The sequence below is a fragment of the Excalfactoria chinensis genome, chromosome 1 (assembly GCF_039878825.1).
Source record: "Excalfactoria chinensis isolate bCotChi1 chromosome 1, bCotChi1.hap2, whole genome shotgun sequence".
NCBI lineage: Eukaryota > Metazoa > Chordata > Aves > Galliformes > Phasianidae > Excalfactoria > Excalfactoria chinensis.
Genome location: NC_092825.1, coordinates 48,131,996 through 48,153,440, shown reverse-complemented (window position 1 = coordinate 48,153,440; position 21,445 = coordinate 48,131,996). Strand labels below are relative to the sequence as shown.

The 21,445-nt window shown below is 52.8% G+C and overlaps 3 protein-coding genes across 4 annotated transcripts; 1 reads left to right on the top strand and 2 right to left on the bottom strand.

Annotated features, from left to right (window-relative positions):
• Positions 1-207: 207 nt before the first annotated feature.
• Positions 208-13,489, bottom strand: KCNJ4 (potassium inwardly rectifying channel subfamily J member 4). 2 transcript variants are annotated; one of them, XR_011905162.1, is made up of 4 exons: positions 13,104-13,489; positions 5,854-6,028; positions 1,994-4,452; positions 208-1,286 (listed from the first exon to the last, which is right to left on the bottom strand). XR_011905162.1 is itself a non-coding variant. In XM_072347873.1 (3 exons), exons 2-3 carry the CDS (start codon positions 5,889-5,891, stop codon positions 3,123-3,125), a joined length of 1,368 nt encoding a protein of 455 aa, XP_072203974.1. In that variant the 5' UTR covers positions 5,892-6,028; positions 13,104-13,489; the 3' UTR covers positions 1,723-3,122. The 2 variants fall into 2 exon arrangements, 1 of the variants encoding a protein (XP_072203974.1); XM_072347873.1 differs by lacking the exon at positions 208-1,286 and having other exon boundaries at positions 1,723-4,452.
• On the bottom strand, positions 7,026-11,318 carry LOC140258016 (endosome-associated-trafficking regulator 1-like). Its single transcript, XM_072347886.1, has one exon. It carries the CDS (start codon positions 9,410-9,412, stop codon positions 8,306-8,308), a length of 1,107 nt encoding a protein of 368 aa, XP_072203987.1. The 5' UTR covers positions 9,413-11,318; the 3' UTR covers positions 7,026-8,305.
• A 3,463-nt stretch (positions 13,490-16,952) lies between the features above and the next one.
• Positions 16,953-21,443, top strand: KDELR3 (KDEL endoplasmic reticulum protein retention receptor 3). Its single transcript, XM_072327156.1, has 5 exons — positions 16,953-17,301; positions 18,011-18,111; positions 18,387-18,545; positions 18,864-19,116; positions 20,623-21,443. Exons 1-5 carry the CDS (start codon positions 17,211-17,213, stop codon positions 20,661-20,663), a joined length of 645 nt encoding a protein of 214 aa, XP_072183257.1. The 5' UTR covers positions 16,953-17,210; the 3' UTR covers positions 20,664-21,443.
• Positions 21,444-21,445: the final 2 nt, after the last annotated feature.

Here is a 21,445-nt window from a genome sequence, read left to right as displayed (position 1 = left end):
CAGCCGGCTCTTCTTCATTCTGGGACAACACCAAAGCCGAGCTGGTTGCAAAAAAGCACTTTTGTTTGGAAGCACAAATGTTATCGACATGAATTCCTGATCACAGAAATCCAAAGCCATTTTCTCCCTTATTATCATGTTCCTCGAGCGTATTTTTAGCCGTGGCGTGTATCAAAACGTTTTGCTGAGCAAATTTTGGGTGAGCTGAAAGGTGCCAACGATGGTCTCCTTTCAAAAGGGTTGGCTGAAAGTGTCACCAAAAATAAAACATGAAACAAGTCTCTCAAGTGTCATCAAAAACAACGACAATGTTCAGTTGGAAGCTGGCAGGAGCGAAAGCAGTATAGTTAGCTGTCATGGGGTGCCGGATCTGAGCCAGTGCCTGGATCCTATTCATAGGGCAAAAAGTTCTCTCCCTGTTAGCTTTCTGATATTGGAACATTATTCAACAGAAGCCAAATCTCAACAAGTGCTGGAGATGCATTCTGTCCATCAGGTCCTGCAGAAGGGAGGGAACACATGGGGGTGTCTTCTCTGGACCAGATGCATCGCCTGCCTGGAAGGTGATGTGATCATACGCAGCTGCACCCTGACCAAAATCCCATCTGTATTTCTGGCTTGCAGAGCTGATTTGCAGACCCACCTAGCAATGTCCAGTCTTCTTCATGACAGCTCGCCACAGTGGATTCTTAGCATTATTAAGGTTGAAAAAGACCTTTAAGATCACCTGGTCCAACCAGCAGCCCATCCCCACCATGCCCACTGACCACGTCCCTCAGTGCCACATCCACATGGCTCTGGAACACCTCCAGGGACAGTGACTGCACCACCTCCCTGGGCAGCCTGTGCATAAACATCGAGTGTTTATGGTTTATTGAGTGCTGGAGGAAGGGTTATGCCTGCACATATGACGTATGTATGTGGGTACATTCAGTGGATATTCAGGCATGAATACTTTGTGATTGGAGCACACAGCTGCTGAAGCACATGTACTGAAAGATACACATATTGGCAAAGTGGGAGAAATCTCCCATAGATGTCCTCATGGAGTGCATCTCCTCACAGACCAGACTCCCAGGAAATGGTAGGCTATGGGGCATCATCCTCACTCACCTCCAAAGGATGATGCACCTTGATGAGGGGTGCCCAGCCACACTCCCATCTTTGGGGCCACCACCTCAGTCTGCATGCTGAGTGCTCATGTCCTCACAAGCAGAGTCCTTCTCTCTCGGTCCATTAGTTTGTTTCCACTGCCATGACCAGCGACAGGCACCCAGCTCTGAAAGCTATATTGAAAGCCAGGTCAATACTGGCCTCTGTTTATTCCCTCTGGGGGAAAATAAATAAATAATAACGGGAGGGAGGAGGCAGGGACATTCCTAATCAGTGACAGGAGGTGGGATGCAGGCACATGTAGAAAACCATGGCTGCATATCAAGTCATAGGTGAGAAAAGCCAAGAGCTGGCCAGGAGGTGCACCACTTGAGGTGGCCATGTCTCTGTCCGTACCTACCTTGTTACACTATCCCTATCCCCTTCCAAATTGTCTTCCACATTACCACAGTATTCATCGTTCTCCCCTTCCCTTCCCTTCCCTTCCCTTCCCTTCCCTTCCCTTCCCTTCCCTTCCCTTCCCTTCCCTTCCCTTCCCTTCCCTTCCCTTCCCTTCCCTTCCCTTCCCTTCCCTTCCCTTCCCTTTCTCCCTGCCTGTGGTTCCTGCTCCTCCCTCACTCCTTCTGTCTCTTTCCCTCCTCTTTTGCTTCTTCCCCCAGTTCCTATTGCTCCTTGTACTAAGCCCAAGCTGTTGTCAAGATGTTGGCTTTCCACTCTGTAGATCAGGGATTAGACGGAACATTGTTTCTTCAACCATTTCCCCATCAGCACGTCTGCCAGGTGTGCAGAGCAGCCTTTTGAGCTACCCAATTATTTCCCCACCCTTGTGTCATCTAGTTTTGAGTGAGTGATTCTAATGCTCTTATAGAGAAAGACTCACCGAGTTTATGCTGTCTTCTGTGGAGCAACAGAGAAGTGGTGTTAAGTCAAGCTCTGACTCTGAAGTAACCAAAGGTGAAGCCTCCAGGCATCAAACCCATACAAACAGCAAACAGCAGCACTAATAACACTCATCAGTCTCTGTACCAGGCTGCAGCCTCGGGGTCTCCTTTGTTTCCAAACCTCCCCCTGGGATATTAGACTTTATTAAAAATAAATAGATACAAATTCCGTTTTACAGCTGATGGCAGCAGGGAGAAGACTGGAGGAGGTGGAAGGAGCAAGTGAGGGGCCTGCTGTCCCATCAGGTCACTGCCTGCCGGCCCTGGCACTGTGGCCGGGTGTGTGAGCACAGGGCCCTGCCTGCTGCCAGGCAGTCCAGGGAAGAAGCAGAACGTGGTCTGGGTCTGGGGAGGAGTGGGGGAATCAGGGCTGAGTCTGTGGGGGCTGAGCTGCTGCTGGAGGTGACGGGTGCCACAAGGAGAGTGCAGAGCGGGCTGCGTGCAGTGTCCTTCTCTCCCAGCTTGGCATTTACAGTGGAAGAATTTGGATTTCAGTTCTCGATCTGTTTTATGTACAAAGAAAGTCAAGTGCAACAAGCAATAAACATGCAAGCACACCCCTATCTCCAGAGACTCTCCCACTCCCTCTAGGAGTCCTAAACTCCCATGTCCCTTCTCATTGGGTCAGGACTTATGCATCATTCTTCCCCTTGTGAGAGCTGTGGCTATCGATAGCCATGGGCCTACACATGAGAGAGGCAGAAGGTGCTGCTGTCTTAGCTGCAGAAACACTTGAGCAGGTACAGTCTCTCCATTGAGGGCACAGGCTCTTGTCACCTCTGCAGAGATGGGAATCCAACCATGCTGCTCTCCTGTCCCTGGGCAGGTCCTTGAGCAAGCTGTGCTGTCTGGAAGAATGGTGTATTCTCACTCCTCATCCAGGGGGCATAAACTCATGGGAAAGGGAATAAATTGGAGTGTATCCAGGCCTCAGTGTACTCAGGTGCTGACAGGTGGTCACAGGAGGCGTTTTTTGGTGGGCAAGGGACTTATCCAGCTATGTATGGGTGCAGATCAGAGGAAGAGGAGGAGGTGGGTCATGGATGTAGAACGGGGAGGCTGGAGGGATTAGATGGCTGACTCCCTGCGGTATGAGATGGTATCCAAGGGCAAAGTGGCCTGGAGCCGCTCCAGGTCCAGGTGGCTTCCAAAATCCATCATCTGGATGACGCCTCCCTCTTCCTTGGTGCTGCCACCTAACGCTACACCCACTTCGTCATCATCTTCATCTTCATCTTGACTGACAAGAGCCAGCTCGTTCTCGTAGCAGAAGGCACTGGGAGGTGGGGGAGAAGGTAGGATAGTCATCTTGCTTTCTTGCAGCTCCCGAGCTGAGCAGCAGGGTGTGCCAGCTACCTCGTAGGTCTTGTGAAAGCGTGAATAGTCCACTTTGTAGTGGTTCTTCTCCTCAAATACTACTGGTTCAAAACGGTGACCCCAGAGGATTTCACTGGCAAGGTAAGAGCTCCGTGCCTGTGTGGTCATGGCCGTGGCTTCTACCATCCCTTCCAGGATAACAACGATCTCAAAGTTCTCTGTCTCCAGCTCCTCCTTGCCAATCCCGTAGAGCGGGCTCTCCTCATCAATCTCATGAACAATAATAATGGGTGAGACCAAAAATATACGATCGAGACCCACATCGTAGCCTACATTGAGGTCCCGCTGGTCCAGGGGGAGGTACTCCCCTTCCTCTGTCATGTAGGGTTTGATGAGCTGGGCACGAACGTGGGCCTCCACGATGTGGCTCCTCCTCAGGTTGCCCACTCGCCACATGAGGCACAGTTTGCCATCCCGCACCGAGATGACCGCGTGGTGACTGAAGAGGAGGGTCTGGGCCCGCTTCTTGGGCCTCGCCATCTTGGCCATGATGGTGCCAATCATGAAGGAGTCAATAACACAGCCCACAATGGACTGGACCACAACAGCCATAATGGCCAGCGGACACTCCTCAGTCACACAGCGGAAGCCATACCCAATGGTTGTCTGTGTCTCCACTGAGAAGAGGAAAGCCCCTAGGAAGCTGTTCACGTGCATGATGCAGGGCTTGAGGAGGGAGGGACTACCCCCCACCACCGGTGCGTTGAGGTCACCATGGAAGAAAGCAATGCACCAGAAGAGGAAACCAAAGAAGAGCCAAGAGACCAGGAAGGCGGCGGAGAAGATCATAAGCATGTACCGCCAGCGCGTGTCCACACAGGTGGTGAAGATGTCAGCCATGTAGCGCTGAGACTTGTTGCTCAGGTTGGCAAAGTAGACGTTGCATTGGCCGTTCTTCTTCACAAAGCGGTTGCGGTGCTTCCGTCGGGGTGTGTGGCCCTTCCCGTTCCGGCTGTGCCCGTTCATACTGCCCAGCGCAGAGACCTTGTGTCCATCCTCCTCGGTGGAGACAATGCTGTACCTGGAAGAGAAGGAACAGACAGAAATATGTGAAGAACAAAATCTTGGCCCAGGCATGGTGTGAGGCTGGAAGTTTCTATTTTCTCCTCTGCTCTCCACCCTGATGCCATTGTACATTGGTGACAATGTTTATACACTTTCTGTGCTCAGGACAATTCTGTTGCCACAGCAACAAGCATGACTCCCAGCATCCTGAATCCAAAGCCAAAGGTGTAATTTGGAGATCAACAGTCAGATCACTGGCAGTTTTTGTTTCTGGGAGAGACTCCCCTCTTTGGGGAACCATTCCCCACTGATTCCCTCCACAGCGGATGGCACTGTTGCCCCTCTCACCATTGCCAGGAGAAGGCAGCTTCCAAGTGCACATACACTGCTGGGTCTCAAATCACAGATTCTCACTTAAAGAGGTTATGGCAGAAGATGCTCTGATCAGTGAGGATATCCAGTAGCCTCCCCCTGAGTGCATAGACCCACCAAGACCCTCATTGCCACGAAGCCGCTAATGACTCCTGAGGCTGGCAGTGCCTCCCTCCCACTCCATCACACTGACATGGCTGTTGGAGTCCTCCAGCATGGGCTCCTTCACCCTGGCGCTGACTGCTCCTTGTTTAAATAGGGTCGTTTCTTTAGGGCAGCCATATAGCTCCAAATCCATCTGCTGTCCTCATCTCTTTGGAAACAGGACATGGGGTTTCTGCAGTCCTGCTGAAATCAGCAATCCCTGGGCCAGGGCAGGTGTCCAGCACTGCACTGGTACTTTGCTTCTCCTCTGCATCAGCCAACCCTGCTGAGAGCCAAGATCTCCCCCCACATAGAGTGCATTTCAGACTTGGAAATGGAGGAGCCACAACTTAGAGTGGAAAAGCCCCAGGAAGGTATTTTGGGAAGAATATATTGAGGGATGGGTGAAGAGACCAGAAGAAGATGCCCAGAACACGTAGGGCAGCACATGGAACATGTCCAGAGAAGGGCAGTGGAGCTTTGAAGTGTCTGGAGCATGAGTCTGATGGGGAGCAGATGAAGGAACTGGGGGTTGTTCAGTCTGAAGAAAAGGAGGTTCAAGGGAGACCTTACTGCTCTCTACAATGACCTGAAAGGAAGTTGTGGTGGGTGGGAATTGGCCCCTGCTCACAGGTAACAGCAATGGGATGAGAAGGAATGGCCTCAAGTTGCAGCAGGGAAAGTTCAGGTTGGATATAAGGGAAAATGTCTTCCCAGAAAGAGCGGTGCTACAGTGTCACAGCCTGCCCAGGGAGGTGTTCCTGAACTGTATGGATATGGCACTGAGGGAGGCAGTCAGTGGGCATGGTGGGGATGGGCTGAAGGTAGGACCAGGTGATCTTGGAGACCTTTTCCAACTGAAATGATTCTATGAACAGTCCTTGAGATGAAGGCTACTCACCGGTTGACGCGGACGCTGCCCATGGCTTGCTGTATCATCAGGTGTTGGGAGCCACAGGAGCTGGGCGAGCGTGGGATCTCATGCAGCCGTGCTCATGTGGGACGTGGCAGCTCTAGCTTTCACCTCCGACAAGCTGAGGTGCATGCTGTCATCACCATTGCTTCTGAGCATGTACCTTATAGAGAAGGACAAAGCCAAACCCCATCAAATCCCTCCCTGGAAACACCCATCCTCCATGTACATCTCCCAGCCTTCTGCTGGATGCCCAGAGGGATCAGGTGGTGATGGTAGGCACCACACGCCACAGCCCTGCTCTGGAGTTGAAGAGCTGATGGACACACACCTAGTGCACACAGCAGCCCACACATCTCATCCATGCAGAGGTGCTGGCAGGCAGTCACTGCTCTCTGGACCAAGGGCACCAGAGTTTAGCAGCTTGCAGGGTCCCTGCCCTGAGCCAATATATTAATATCATAGCTTACAGGAGGACAGGAGCTCAGCCAGACTAAATACCTCACACACAAGGACTAACAAAGCACTGACACGCACAGCAACCCGAGAGATCCCTGTCAGCCCAACCTGACCTAGAGAGAATTTATTGCCACGAAGTGAAGAATATCCCCCCTATTTCAAAGATGGGAAGAAAGAAATAGATTCAAAATGGAGAACCAATGCAAAGGAGGAGCTTAGGGGTAGCCAAGGAGAAGCCGGTTAGAGCAAACAGACCTTGCGATGTGCCGTGCATAGCATCCAAGGAGCAGTTCTGCAGTACAGCCCCGGAGAGAATGTCTGGGAGCTGTTGTGTCCCAACCTGGTCCTTCCTGAGCTGAAAAACTGGGAGACCGAAGACTCAAGGGCTGACCTATCCCACCTACCCAGAGCTGCTGGGAAGGGAAATGCGGTGAGGGGTAATGACTCATAGATTAGGAAGGGCTTTGTACACCCATGCTAATCCTGCACTGTAACCTTTGGATTACAGCAGTCAGCGTAGAGCACACAGCACAGACACAGCTAGTTTCATTACCTCCCAGCCTCACCAATGAGCAATGGGTGGTTGCCATATCTCAGACAAATCCAGGGATTTCTGGGTCGAATACAAGGTATGGAACTCATTGCAAGTGGTCATGCAAAGGTGGGAGACAGGAACAATAGCTGTTATAGTCAAGGATAGGAAAAGTGATGAGAAACACTCCTGTCTCATCACCAGCATTGTAGAGTGGGACTTCAAGTGGCTAAGGGTGGCCACCACCCTTTCCAACTTAGTAGCCCAGGTTGGAAGGCTGCAAGTATGAAGCTCCAGACATCACCTCTGATGGGCAAGCCACCGTCATGTCTGCAATAGGGATTAACCAGCTGTCCCTTCTCCAGACAACAAGGTTGCTAAGGCAGCCGAAGACCCAGCCACGGCTGCTGGGACACTAGAGGACCATGAGAAGGCAGCAGCCTTCACCACTTACCATATGGAGGCAGGAGAGAACAGCTACCAAAAATCCCCATTGGGAAAAACACTGATGCTGAGCTCTGCCAGCACCCAGCCTCTCACCACCCTTCATCACCAAAGTCTTTAATCATGGTCTTTTTGGCCAGATAGGGAAAAGTCTGGTGTGCAATTGGATAAACTGCAGCTGAAAATGAGGAGGGTGACCTAAATTCATCAGAAATGTAGGGGGATGAACTGGTGCTGAAGAATGACGCCCACATACAGTCCCAAAAGGGTAAAACTAAAACACATCTTCAGTGATCACATAGCAAATGTGGACTATGGCTCCCTGCCTTACTCAGCAGGAGGCAAATGGGCAATTTGGGTGTGCTTCTCTGCATCAGGAGAGGAAGGGAATCTTCTCCAACTGGTGCTTTCTACTGGTTGTGCCAAGTAAAGGGGAGTAAAATCATCCTCTACAACAACCTGAAAGGAGGATGTAGAGAGGTGAGGATTGGCCTCTATTCCCATATAACAGCAATGGGATGAGAGGAAATGGCCTCAGGTTGCACCAGGTCCAGGTTCAGGTTGGGTGGGAGGAAAACTCTTCTGAGAAGGAGCGGTGCTGCAGTGGCACAGGCTGCCCATGGAGGTGGTGCAGTCACCGTCCATGGACGTGTTCCAGAGCCGTGTGGATGTGGCACTGAGGGACGTGGTCAGTGGGCATGGTGGGGATGGGCTGATGGCTGGAGCAGGTGACCTTGGAGGTCCTGTCCAACTTTAAAGGTTCCATGGTTCTATAAGCTCATTCTTAGTGCTGATACTGGCACCAGAGGAAAGTCACTGCAATATCTCAGTAATAAACATTTCCTACAGGTTTTGACCAACCCTCCCCTTTTCCCAGCATCAGGATAAGCCACAAGGAAAGCATCTCTGTGAGGAATAAAGGTTACCAAGCTGAACACACACAGTCTAACGTGAGAGCAAAGAGTTTTATATAGGCTATGACTGAACGCATCCACAGCATTTGATTCATTGGTCTTCCTCTGCTTTAGCATCAGAAATTTTGCCTGTGGATTTAAGGATCTCAGTGACATAATTCAGCGACTCTGTCCCAGCGACCAGCTGCTTGATGGACCAGTTTGCACCAGCTATTATCTTCTGGAGGTTCTTCAAGGCAAAATCCACATTGTTCTTCACAGCCTCCGAGTCCACGCTCTTCCCCGCTCTCAGGCTTTCGTTCTTCACCTTGGAGGACTCCAGCTCCCCCTGGAGATGCAGCATCTCCTGCTTCAGCTTTTCCACGTGGTTTTCCGCCTCCAGAGCCCTCTGGGTCATGAGCTGGAGGCTGCGCTCCGTCTGCTGGTTGAGGGCCTGCAGCCCCTGGGCCTTTCTCTCCTCCTTGGCCAGATTGGCCTTCAGTCGACGCTCCAGACTCCTCATGCTGTGTGCCTGGCTCTCCAGAGAGCCCTGCATGCTCCGCACCATCCTGTGCAGCTTGTTGTTCTCCTCCCACAGCTCCCTGTAGGATACACGCAGCGAGGAGGCCTCCCGGTCCCCGACAGACTCCTCGTGCCACCTGTGGGGCTCTGCTCCACTGGTGTGCTCCAGGCTGGAGACGTATGGGTCACTGTGTTGGGCCCACAGGGAAAACGCGTCTTTCCCCGTGTGCTTGCCTGTGCCATGCTGGTAGGTGTCATAGGAACCGCACGGTGACATGTTGGCAGCTCGAGACGTGTGTTTCCTTTGGTGCACAGGGAGGTGGTAGGTCCTGCTCCTGCTGCTGTCCTCCTCCTCGAATGGGCTGCCGGACACCTCCGTGTCATTGTAAAATGGTTCCTCGAACTCCTGAGCATTCTCTTTGAGCTCCAACGCGTGCCTGGCCAACCTTTTGGCATATATTCTGTTTTTCTCTCCATCGTCTTTCACTGTGCAATGATGCCCGGGCTTAAATGAGAACTCAACATCTCCCAGATCATCACCATCACCCAAACTCATGCACGGAGGTGGAGGATGTGCCAAGGGACAGGTGTAATTGAACTCCTCATTGTCATTGTCGTCATCATCATCCTCTTCCAGGCTCTGCTGCTCAGTGCAGGCCCTCTCCATGCTCTCAGAGATGCTGAGCGGCCGCGGCATGATATCAGAATGGCAAACAGGAGGATATTACCCGTCCTCAGCCTGGGTCGGATGACAGCAACAAAGCTTTCTGCAGCCCCAGTGACACTTGCAGGGAGCAGGATGTCACTAAGGCCTCCCCATTTAGATCAGTGGGGTTTTGCGTGGGATGGAACAGAGATGGTAGCGAAAGGAGAACCCGGCATCTCCGTGTCCTTGCTCCGTGACATCACCATGCTGGTTGTGAGGTCACGGCCAGGGAGCAAGGAACCCTGCAAGAACGTGAACTCTGGAGCCCACCCTGGGGATGATCCCAGTGGGATGAGAGGAGCTCACAAAGCGAAAAGAGACCTCTCACCTTGCACAGGAACCATCAGCCCTGGGCAGCAGCACAGGGATAAGCAGGGATGAAGACATCCCTGGCAGCAAGACCAAGCTGCCGGCGTTCCTGCCAATGCTGGCAGCGGGAAGGAGAAGGGGACAGGGCTGGCGGAGCAGGAGCGCGTTGAGAAATGCCGCAGTCGGGGGGACAGAGGCTGATGCAGGGAAAGGATGGAGGGCAGGGGGAGAGCAGGGACAGGGCATCCATAAGGACGGGCGCCTGGCTAATGTTGTCCGGCACCTACCAATCTACGCCTCGCAAAGTCCACCCTGGCGATGGTGTCGGCAAAGGGACACTGCAGCTGTCCCCTAAAGACGGCCCTCGGAGCATCCGCGGGGCACCTACCTGGGCGATGGGTGTGCGGCCGGCTGGCGGGGACCAGTAGGCTCCACTCGCTGCCTCCACTCCTCCGGCAGCACCGCGGCAGCACTCTGGGCAGGGCATCGGCCCGGGCGGGCTGGCCGCAGACGGGGCCGCGCTGCGCTGCTGCCGCCCGCTCCATCCCCTGCTGCCAGCTGGCAGAGCGCAGCGCTCGTCATGCCGGCGGCCGCGGCCTCGGAGGGAGCGGCATCAGCCGGGAGGTGGATGGAAATAAACCCACCTGCTGCTTCCCAGCACAGCCCTGCCTGCGACATGGGCCTTTCAGCGTCTAAAGGGGAGGGGTAGGGGGGGGATAAGAAAGAAGGGGACATTCCCTTTAGCAGGGTCTATTGGGACAGGACAAGAGGAAATGGTTTCCAACTGAAAGAGGAGACATTTAGTCTGGATACAAGGACCTGTTTCAAATCTGCAGCAGAGCGGCCTTGTGAAGTAGAACAGACAACTCAATGCCGAAGCACTCCCCCACTTCTCTTTTTATAACAACCGTATCTGGCGCTCTGGGGATGTACACCGCAAACAACAGCGACGGAGATGGAAAAATCCCATGGTATTTTTACACTTGGCTTTATCCAGAGCTGTCTGGCGAATGCTTCCCTCTTGTCTGTGGTCACTGTGGCTCCAAGGGGCCTTCATTCCCTCCCCTTGGGCGTAGGGACTCCTCAGTATGGAGATCCCATGGTGTGGAGACCTCTTGAGTACAGGGACCTCTTGGCATGGGGATCTCTTGGTACAGGAACCCCATGAGCATGAGACCCCTTGGGCATGGGGACCACTTGTGTATGGGCACTTCTTAGGTATGTGGGTGTTTTGGGTATGGGGATCCCTTTGGTATGGGAACCTCTTGGTATGAGAAGCCCTTATTATGGAGACCCCTTTTATGGGGATGCCTTGGCTATGGGGACTCCCAAGCTCAGGCAGAGCTGCACACCTGCAGCATCCCCCATCCCTCCCTGAGCCCCTGCATGTGGGCTAACATGTGGGCTTGGTGCACCTTGTTAACCCTAGATCTCATTAGCGAGGGTGTTGGAGCCATGCAGGAGAGCAAAAGGCACATGGCATGGGGCAGGTGAGGGGAGGGAGCTCTGTGCCATTTATATAGACACGCTGCTGCCTTTTCTCTCAATAATTATAAATAGATCGGGTGGGTGCCAGCAGTCCCCGCGTGCCCGCAATCATGGTGAGCTGACCCCTGCTCCCCCATTGGGTGACACAGATGTCCCTCTGCCCTGTTTGCATTTCAGGGTGGAGCGAGTGAGGGGATATTTCCCCCCTGTGAAGCCCCGGGCACGGGTAATATGAAAACAAAACAAAATGATCTGAAGTTGAAGCCTCTCAGTGTGTGACTCAGAGCTATTCATAGCTCCCCGAAGCCAGCTGCAGCAACAGAGCCAGAAGGATTCTGCCCGTATTATTATTCCAATTACCATCTGAATTAAAAGTTTGAGCAGTGATCAGCCCACATACCGACGGAGGGGGGGAGAGGAGAGAAAGGGAGAGAAAGGCAGAAAACAGATAAAAAAGGGCTACGCGCGAAGGTTGACACAGCCAGAGCAGGGGCTGAGCCCCCTCCCCAGCCCCCACTGCTCCCACGCCTCCCAGTGTTGAACCCTCCTCCCCAGAGCCCCCCGTGCTCCAGGAGAACTATATCCATTTGTTGGTCCTATATCCAACACAGTTGCTTGCAGGAGAGTTGTGTCCGACCAGCGCCATTGGCAGAAAGGTGGTTGTGTTTGTAAGCAGGGATTGACTGCGAAGACGAGCACGTCCATCGATCGATCCCCGGTCGCCGTCGGGTTGAACGAACCCAATGCCATAACGCAGTGACCCAGGAAAGTGGGAATTTGCTGAAGGCGGATTGCGATTAAGTGCCCTGCTCCACATTGGTGCTGATGGAAGCGCCGGTGGCCGTCACTGCATTTCCCATCCCACTGCCCCATGGTGGTGCCACACCAGGGATGGGTGAGCAGCATGGGCTCAGGCAGCCAAATGTCTGGGGGACACCTCTGGGCAGCATGCCCCAGGGAGGAGGAATGGTGGAAGGAGAGGAAGGCTGCAGCATCAGAAGATTGACCCTCTCCCATCCATCCCTTCCATTTCCATCCCTCCTCCTCCTCACCACCAGTTTCCCTTCTAGAAGCCCACATTCCTACCATGGAATCGCAGAATATCCTGAGTTGGAAGGAACCCATCACTGAGTCCATTCCTGCCATCCTTCGTATCATTATCATTGTCAGCAGCCCCAAACTGAGGTGACCATGTGTTGGGGTGCTCAGACATTGCTTCCAATGGCAAATGGATACAGGTATGTCCCCGCGCTCCCTGCACACCTCCCCATCCCCTTTCAGGCTCCTGCTGACCGCAAGCTGACAGTGGTGATGCCCATCACCTCCACCATGCATCCAACACCACAGGGTAACCCCTGTTGGCAGTGCCTGTTGGAGACATTGGACCACCCCAAGCAAGAGCTGAGCTGGGACCTTGTGAGCTGGAAGGGTTGAGTCTGGACCCCCAAAATCTCTGAGCTTAGAGGGGGACACTTCAACCTTGGGTGCAGACTGTGCTTGGAGAACACCTTCCTGGTGCTGAGAGACCCATCCCAGAGCAGCGCACACAGATGGACGCCACAGTGCAGGGCTGCTCCATGGGGATGGATAGGGAAAAAGCAAACAAAAGCCAGGGTGAGGGAGCACTGAAAAACCACACAAGTTACCTGCAGGGCAAGGGAGGAAAGTTGGGGAGGCTGACGAGGAGGTGCCCTCCGCACCGTCACGCTCTGATAGCGGTATTTACATCTGCCACGCACACAGCAACTTTGCTATTCACGGACACACTCACATGAAGCCACTCACATCTAAGTTATATTTATAGCCTCCCTCAGCACTAGCACGGCAGCATTTTTGCAGGCAAAACCTCCCGTTGCTGCACCGGGAGCTGCCCGGCATCTCTTACCGCATCGTGCTGGGGCCACCTGGGAGCCAGAGTCAGAGGATGGGGTCAGCAGTCGGTGTCTCCATCGTGCCCCGAAGCTCCTGGGTTCACCCAGTGGGTTCTCTGCAGCTCCGGGTTGTTGGATTCCTGAGGAGCCCCAGCTCACCGTGCCCAGCTCCTCTCCTCCTCCGCTCAGCGTGCTTCGCTCCCATCCATCCCACAAGCTCTCAGCGACGGTTCTGCTCTCCCCCTCCTGCCTCGTCCCCTCTGCCCTTCAATCCTCTCCCTGCACCTCCCTGCTCTCACCCCAAAATCTCTGCGCCGCCTCTCCCTGCTCCCGTTCCCTGGCTCCCTCTCCCCCTCTCTGATTGCTATGCAGTCTGTAGCTAAGAAGTCAGTAACTCTGTGGTAGGATCCAACAGCTTTCCGCTACTTTAGCCCATCCTCGCGTGTGATCTCAGAGCCATGGATACGCACTACCGAGCTGCCATGGGGGAGACAGGAACGTATCCATCGGCAGTGGGAAGGGGACAATGGGGTGGCCACGTACCCCGGCCGTGACCTGTAGGATTTTCCCACCAGGACCCCACATTATGGGCTGAGACCTGGCTCCAGGAAAGGACCCGGCTCCCCTCGGGTTGTCTCTGCTGGGAGCTCCCTGGTGGCATCTCGGGGGCTTCCAGGTCACCTCCTGGAGAACTCTCACCAGGAGGAGCAGAGAATATTTTTAGCACCTCTCAGCATCCGTCCGCAGCTGCAAGCAGGGAGAGCAGCCAACATCCTGCAAACAGCTCCGCACTGCTGCTCCCTGCAGCTGGATGGGGCTGTCCGACCCCTCTGTCCCTACTATCCCTGTCCCTAGACTAGGGGGTCACTGCCCATCCCATAAGGAGACCCCATGCCCAGGGCCACCAAGTTGGAGGTCATCTCCATCCCATAGAGAGCCCCAGTTTTGCCCAAGGTTGATGTGACACATCCCAGTGTGACCACAGTGGTCGCACCCCAAGGGGTGAAGCCACCCTGCAGTGCCTCATCCCATCCCCAAAACCTCTCTATGTTGCTGAGGATGGGGAGGAACACGCAGCCTTGGTGGTGGTTCCCTCCACACGGACAAACGGCTGCACCCCGTGCACTGTGCAGCCAGCTTGGTTGGGCCATTGGGATAGACGTTGGGACGTCACAGCAAGGATGTCACCAACCCCTAGCTGTCCTCGTGCCATGCCCCAGCCATCCCTGGCTCGATGGCCCCAGCAGTGGGGTGGCTCACACTCGCCACCCCCGCCCGTCTCCACCGGCACCGTCTTTAATAAGAAGCGTGGAATATTTTAGCACCTATGGAAAAGCCACCACAGACGGTGGTGGCAGCCGTTGCCAGGGAGACGGTCCCAAAAATAGCCCCACTCCGCCAACCTTTCCCAGTGCTGCTGTGGGGATGGAGGAGACGGATGGATGGAGGGCTGGGAGGATGGGGAGAAGGGATGGAGGGGTGGAAGGATGGAGGGATGGAAGAATAGAGGGAGGGAAGGATGGACAGAGAGTTCAATGGATGGATGGATGAGAAAAGGAGACATGATGGAGGAATGAAAGACAGAAAAAGGAAGGAAAGAGGGAAGAAGGATGAAAAGTTGGATGGAGATGTGGAGGGATGGATGGACTGGTGGATGGATGAGAGGCAGAGAGGTGGATGGATGAATTGATAGATGGATGGAAGAATGGAAGGAGAGGTGGATAGAAGGATGGAAGAAAGGAGGAATGGAAGAAAGGAGGGAGGGAAGAAATGGATGGAAAGACAGATGGATGGATGGATGGATGGATGGATGGATGGATGGATGGATGGATGGATGGATGGATGGATGGATGGATGGATGGAAGGAAGGAAGAATGGGTGGATGAATGGACAGATGAGGGAGTGGATGGAGGGATGGATGGATAAATGGAGAGGTGGATGGAAGGATGATAAGGACAGATGGAAGAAAAGAGGAATGGAAGGATGTATATGGAGATGGAAAAATAAATAGAGATATATGGAAGGAAGGAGGAATGAAAAGATGGATGGAGAGGTGGATAGAGGAATGGAAAGGTGGATGGGTGGATGGGTGGATGGGTGGATGGGTGGATGGGTGGATGGATGGATGGATGGATGGATGGATGGATGGATGGATGGATGGATGGATGGAGAGGAAGCAGGAGCTCCTGGGAAGGTCAGCAGGTACTACCTGACCCTTGTCCTGTCTGGGAATGAAACCTAGAGCCACCACCATACCAAGAGTACAAGAAGTACAGTGACAGAAAACAAATGCTTTAGCAAGAAGGGTGAGCCTTGTGTCACAGGATTGTTGTGTCCTCAATAGAGGCTGGACTTGCAGAAGATCAAGCATCCCAAACAGGCTCAGGCAGAGAACACAAAAATAGAAATGAAGGAGGGATGTGAGGGGGAAATAAGAAGAAACCCAACAACCCCAAATTCCTGTTTCTAATGCCAAATCCCAGCTTGCTCTCCTCCCTGTCACCCTGGCGACATTCCTTATGGTCGCCATGGAAACGGGAGGCATGGAGAGAGCATCATGGTGCGGGGTGGTGGCAGCGCCCAGCATTATTTCAGGAGGCAGGGAGACACCCAGGGCAAGGCACAGGGAAGGAGGAGGGAATGTCTATTTTTGCTCACTCCCACTTGGTGTGCCAGATTCTCCTCCTCTAAGAATCTGCACGCCCTTCACCAACCCAGTGGCCTTGAAGTCCCACTTGGAGCCTGGCGGTTCCCAGTAGCACCACTGGACACCAGCTCTCCTTAGGTGTTGGGAAGGCATAAGAGGAAGAGGATAAACCTCTGCCACATGCAGTTGTCTTACTGGTGGCCTTCCAATGGTGGTGGCTGGGTCCACTACATTTGGGACAAGAAGCAAAGAGGACCAGGGATGACTGGACAGGTCTCTGGGCACCCTGATCTATCTGCAGGTTTCCCTGTTCATTGCAGAGGAGTTGGACCAGAAGACCTTTAAAGGTCTCTTCCAATTCCAACGATTCTGTGACTCTATGACAAGGGCTGTGCCCACCCCAGCCTCAGCATGCCCATGGGTAGTGGGTGGCAGTCTCCATTCTACAGGGATTCACGGGTGTTTTCCAGCTTAACCTGCAAATACGGCTGGAAAAGCCCAGCACAGCAGGTGCTACAGCGGCTGGGAGGGAAAACACACAGCCAGCACGATGGGCTGGGAGGAAATGTATGCAAATACATTCCAAAAGGAATCTGGTGATGCTAATAGACTTGTTAGTAAGCACTGGGAATAATATTTTTACACTTTAATCATTAGGGACGATACTCTAGGCGAGCCCATAAGGATGAGCCAAGGGAGGGAGGTGTGAGGGAATCATCCAGGGGTGAAGATGGGGACATGTAGCATCCACATCCCATCTCAGCACCCTGAGATCCCATTGGAGAAGAAAGGTTGCCCCAAGGTTGGCCACTGATGTTTCTGAATACTGCAAAACTCCGTAGCGATCCCTCAGATCCCTTCTCCCAGACCTATAAGGATGGCAGCACTTAGACTCCTTGTGCACAGCCTTGTACTTCATGCACCGTCCCAGTGGGTTGGGACATGAAGCGATGGCAGCCCGGTATATCACATCCCTGCATGATGGGGCCACGGGGCTGCCAACATGGCACAGGACGCTGCAGCAGCATCCCAGCCCACAGGACGGATGACCCTTTCCCTCCGCCTTTTCTCCTTTAAGGACGCTTCCGCGTGTAACTTGAGACAAGTGAGGGCAAAGAGAGGAAGGGGTAAAAAAAAAGAAGGGGAAAGGGAAAAATAGTGCAGTTATTCCCGCCTCCGCCTCCTCCTTTCTCTCCTCCCCGACCAGCCAGCAGCCACGTCACCCAGCGCTACTCCGGGGCTGCTGAGAGGACAAAACTCAACTTTGCTTAGGCCTTGCACGGCAGGGAAAGGCAGCAATAGGGACGCAGTTCTGGGAGGGAGGAAGTCCAGGGAGGCTGAGGACGTGGAGCCTTGGGAAGGTGTAGAGAAGAGAGCTCCGGGAGAAGGGCAAGTTCAGCCATAGGAAAGTGTACGCTTGGCTGAGCACGGAGCTCCCCGCAGGGTTTTACAGCTGCCCTCACCCACCGCTGCCATGAACATCTTCCGCATCCTGGGGGACGTCTCCCACTTGTTGGCCATCATCATCCTGCTGGTGAAGATCCACAGGTCCAAGTCCTGCGCTGGTGAGTGCTCTCTGGGCAAGGAGGGGACCCTACTCCTGGGCTCTTCAGAGGCATCAGGCTACTCCTTTGTGCTGCCTCCCAGCTTCTCTAATTTTCTCCCATCCCTTTTTGGTACGCCTTGTGGTTTTTGGTTTTCCCAAGCCCATCACCAGGCTTTGCTGTACTTTGCAGAAGACTCCAAAGCCTGATGGATGGCTTCCTCACCAGGAGGAGGGATGCATTGGAAGGATGCGATGTGACAAAGGGCAGGTGTCTGGGTGACAGTGAAGCAGAGGGGAGGAGGGTGATGAGGTGGAAAGTGAGCATGAGAAGGTTTAGTGGCACCAAAAGTGATGGCCTCTGGTGAAAAGATGCAGAGAGATTGCTGCTTCAGGCTAGAGGGCCTCTTTGGGCAAGGAAAGCAGAGCAGTTGCTTCCCACAGAGCTGGAGGCTTGCAGGTAGATGGGAGGAAGGGTTCAGCTGTGTTCACCCATGTTTGTCACCCCACCAGTGGTGACAGCAGCACCAGCACCTGTGGGCCAGTCCCACAGCAATTCACCACAGTGAGATGGGCAGGAAGGTCTTTGTGATGGTGATATCCTGGATTCTGGAGCAACACACATCACAAATGATCTCAAAAAGAAAAAAAAAGCACAGGGCAAAACCTGAGCCTGAAGGGCTTTTTTCCTCTCTCCCGTCTTGCCTTTCTTTCCTCTCCCTGCCACACAGGTATCTCGGGAAAAAGCCAGATTCTTTTTGCCCTTGTCTTCACAACCCGCTACCTGGACCTTTTCACAACCTTCATCTCCATCTACAACACCGTGATGAAGGTAAGGAGGGCAGCAGGGAAGCAGACGTTCTCCCCAGCTTGCCATGGTTTCACCACATTAGTTTTTCAGCCAAAGGGAGACAAGAGCAACTCCATCTTCTTTGCCTGTCACGAAAGCTAGTGGGTTACACACAGAAGAGCAGCTCAAGGTGCTCCCTTTGGTGTCACCAGCCCTGCACTGACCACCACAGAACTCACTCACTGCATTAAATAAGTGATGATAAATGAGCTTGAGATGCAGGTCAGATATCTTGCAGTTGTACTTCCCTCCCGCAGGTCATTTTTTTGCTCTGTTCCTACATCACCGTGTACATGATCTACGTGAAATTCAGGAAAACATTTGACAGAGAGAACGACTCCTTTCGCCTGGAGTTCCTCCTGGTCCCCGTCACCGGCCTCTCCTTCCTGGAAAACCACAGCTTCACCCCCCTGGAGGTAAGGAAAGCATGGGGGGGGGAGAAGGGAGGGAAGCCTGGCACCACCCAGACTGCAGGATGTTGAAGAGCTCAGGTTGTTAATGCTAAAAGCACGCAGGAGAGGCAAGGCTGGCAATCCATGAAGAGCGTGCAATCTGTAGAGCAGCTCGGCACCATCTTCTCTCACTCCCCACACTGTCAAGAGTAAAGCTTTGGATCTCTCCATGTCATTGGATTTGGACTAGATGGCCTTTGAAGGTCCCTTTCAACTCACACAGTTCTACAGTGATTCTATGATAGTTCAACAGTCACCGCCACCTTCATTTGCACCTCACAGATACTCTGGACCTTCTCCATCTACCTGGAGTCCGTCGCCATCCTCCCTCAGCTCTTCATGATCAGCAAGACAGGGGAAGCCGAGACCATCACAACGCATTACCTTTTCTTCCTCGGCCTCTATCGCGCCCTCTATATCGCCAACTGGGTCTGGCGCTACCACACCGAGAAGTTCTATGACCAGATCGCTGTGGTCTCCGGGGTGGTACAGACCATCTTCTACTGCGACTTCTTCTATCTCTACGTTACCAAAGGTAGGTGAAAAGGTTGGTAAACATCAGACACGGTCATTCGGCCTCCCTGCAACTTGCCAGGTGTTGATCCTTCACTCTTCATCTGCGTAGAAATTAAAACCAGAGCTCAGCCTGCTTTAAGCCCACCCTGAGAAGTTAACATTGTGGGGTTGTTTTTTTTTGGAATATACATTTCCATGTGTTTTGTGACAGATTATGAATCACAAAAAAACCTCAGAGGGGGAGGAGAAAGAAATAGGCACGTGCAGGCAGCGCACCTGCAGACATATGGAGGTGATATTAAGCCTGCTTTTCCTTTCGGTGTGAAAGACACGGCATTCCTAAGGACTCGTTCTTAGGAAGGCAGGCATCTGCACGTACAAAAGTCCACAGCTTCCCATAACCAGATGCCAGCGATGGCTGCAAACCAGCGCTAACAGGCGTACAATCTGGTTGAACGCGCTACGGTGCTGAGGATGAAGTAGGTTTTCAACTGCTCATCTGCTGAGGAGGGAGGAACTCAAATGAAACGCAGCTCTACAGACATTTTCTTTCCTATTCCCCAACTATTCCACCAGATTCTGCGCTGGGGGCTCTGATGGGCGGCTCTAAGCAGCTCTGTTCCTGCTGGTAGAGAGGTGATGGCACAGGACAGAGGGCTGGTCTTGGTGGATTAAGGTTTTCTTCTGTAACTGAAACATCTCTGACACTAGAAAATTTCTTTGCAAAAGCACCACCAAGGCGCCCTACGTCAATCCCCCTTTTTTCCCCTCCTAGCTCCCATTTTAGCTTCATTCAATTCCCACGTCCTTACGCTCTGTTAGAAATCCGTACCCTTCGCAGTTGTGGAAGGTGGAACAAAAGGGGAAGGGGGGGAAGAAAAAAAACAACCAACCCTCACAACTGCTGGCTTTTGGTCTCACATCACTCGGCATAAAGCTGCAGAACTCAGATGACACAGGAGGGAGAAACAGAAAACATTTGTCCCTGGGACATCACAGCAGGAAGAGAATTGCCTTTTCTTTTTTATCCCCTTCTTTTACCCAACTGTTCTGGATCAAGGGAAAGAGAAGGTGGCGGGAGATATGCAAATGCTTGGCAGTCATTTATGGCAACCAGAAATGTTATAGCAGGTTGCATCTCTCTTACACCTGCAAAAAAGCAAAAGCGTCTTTTCAAAACATTTCTATCACAGGAGAACGCAGACAAAAGGGCAGCGATTCCAGTAAGGAAAGCAAGGATGCTTTATAAAAAGAAACCTACTTAATAAGGCTACCGAGCCTAGAACAAAGGCTGCAAAGGGACCTTTATATAACGCCAGGGCTCTTTATCTTGTTTTTAAAACTAGATGAGCTGCTTTCTGTTTAGCGCAGGGACCTGAAAGACGAAGGAAGCCCTCAGCTCCCCAAAACCTGTGTTGCGCAAAACTGCTATCTAGTGCTCCAAATGACCAGATTCACAATGCCTGTAGAAACAATGGATCAGTTCGTATTCCCAGCATGCCTTCATTACCGCCTCTTCCCACAGTCCTAAAAGGAAAGAAGCTCAGCCTTCCGATGCCTGTTTGAAGCCTCTTCCAGACAACACCAGAAATTCCAAAGATGAAACTATTGACCGCAGCTTTCCTTTCCTGGCCCTTGTTGACTGAAGAACGGCTCAGCTGAGCTTCACTCCAGCGCCAGGAAGACAGCGAGGCCGGGACAGCTGGTACGCTCATCACCTGGATGAGACTCTCCCTCCATTTTGTTGCGTTTCTTCTTACTTGAAATTGGTGCTAGTAAGCAGTGCTGGCCAATACTAAGAAATGCAGAGCATTCTCTCCCTGTTCTTCCTAGCGCTCACCTCTGTAACATGCCTCTACCTTATGCTGAGGCACCACAAGAAGTAAAAGGTGAACTGTCACCGTCCTTCAGTCCCCAACAAATGCTATATAGTGAGAAGGGTGTGGTATCAAGATGAAATATACAAAGGTCACTGGCCCACACGTGCCTTCAGAGTGTCCCAAGTTGGAACGAACCCACAAGGACTGAGTCCCACTCCTGGCACCACCCAAAATTCATCAGTTATGGCACCAGTGTGTGAACTACCGCCCTCCCAAAAATTAACCCTGTTGAACCCCAATCTCTTCATGTCCGCGTTACCTTCATGCAGCAACAATCTCCCATTCGGCAGGTACTCCAGCACCCTTCCCACTCACTCATTGCCAGTGTGGGCTCCTCACATTCTACAAGGTGGGGGACATTTCAATTCTAGTTCAGGGGGGGATCGCCAACAGATGTTCCCAACCCCTTGGATCTGCTCCTGTTCTTCCCAGTTCTTAAAAGAAGCAAATGTTGTTTTTATGCTCCAA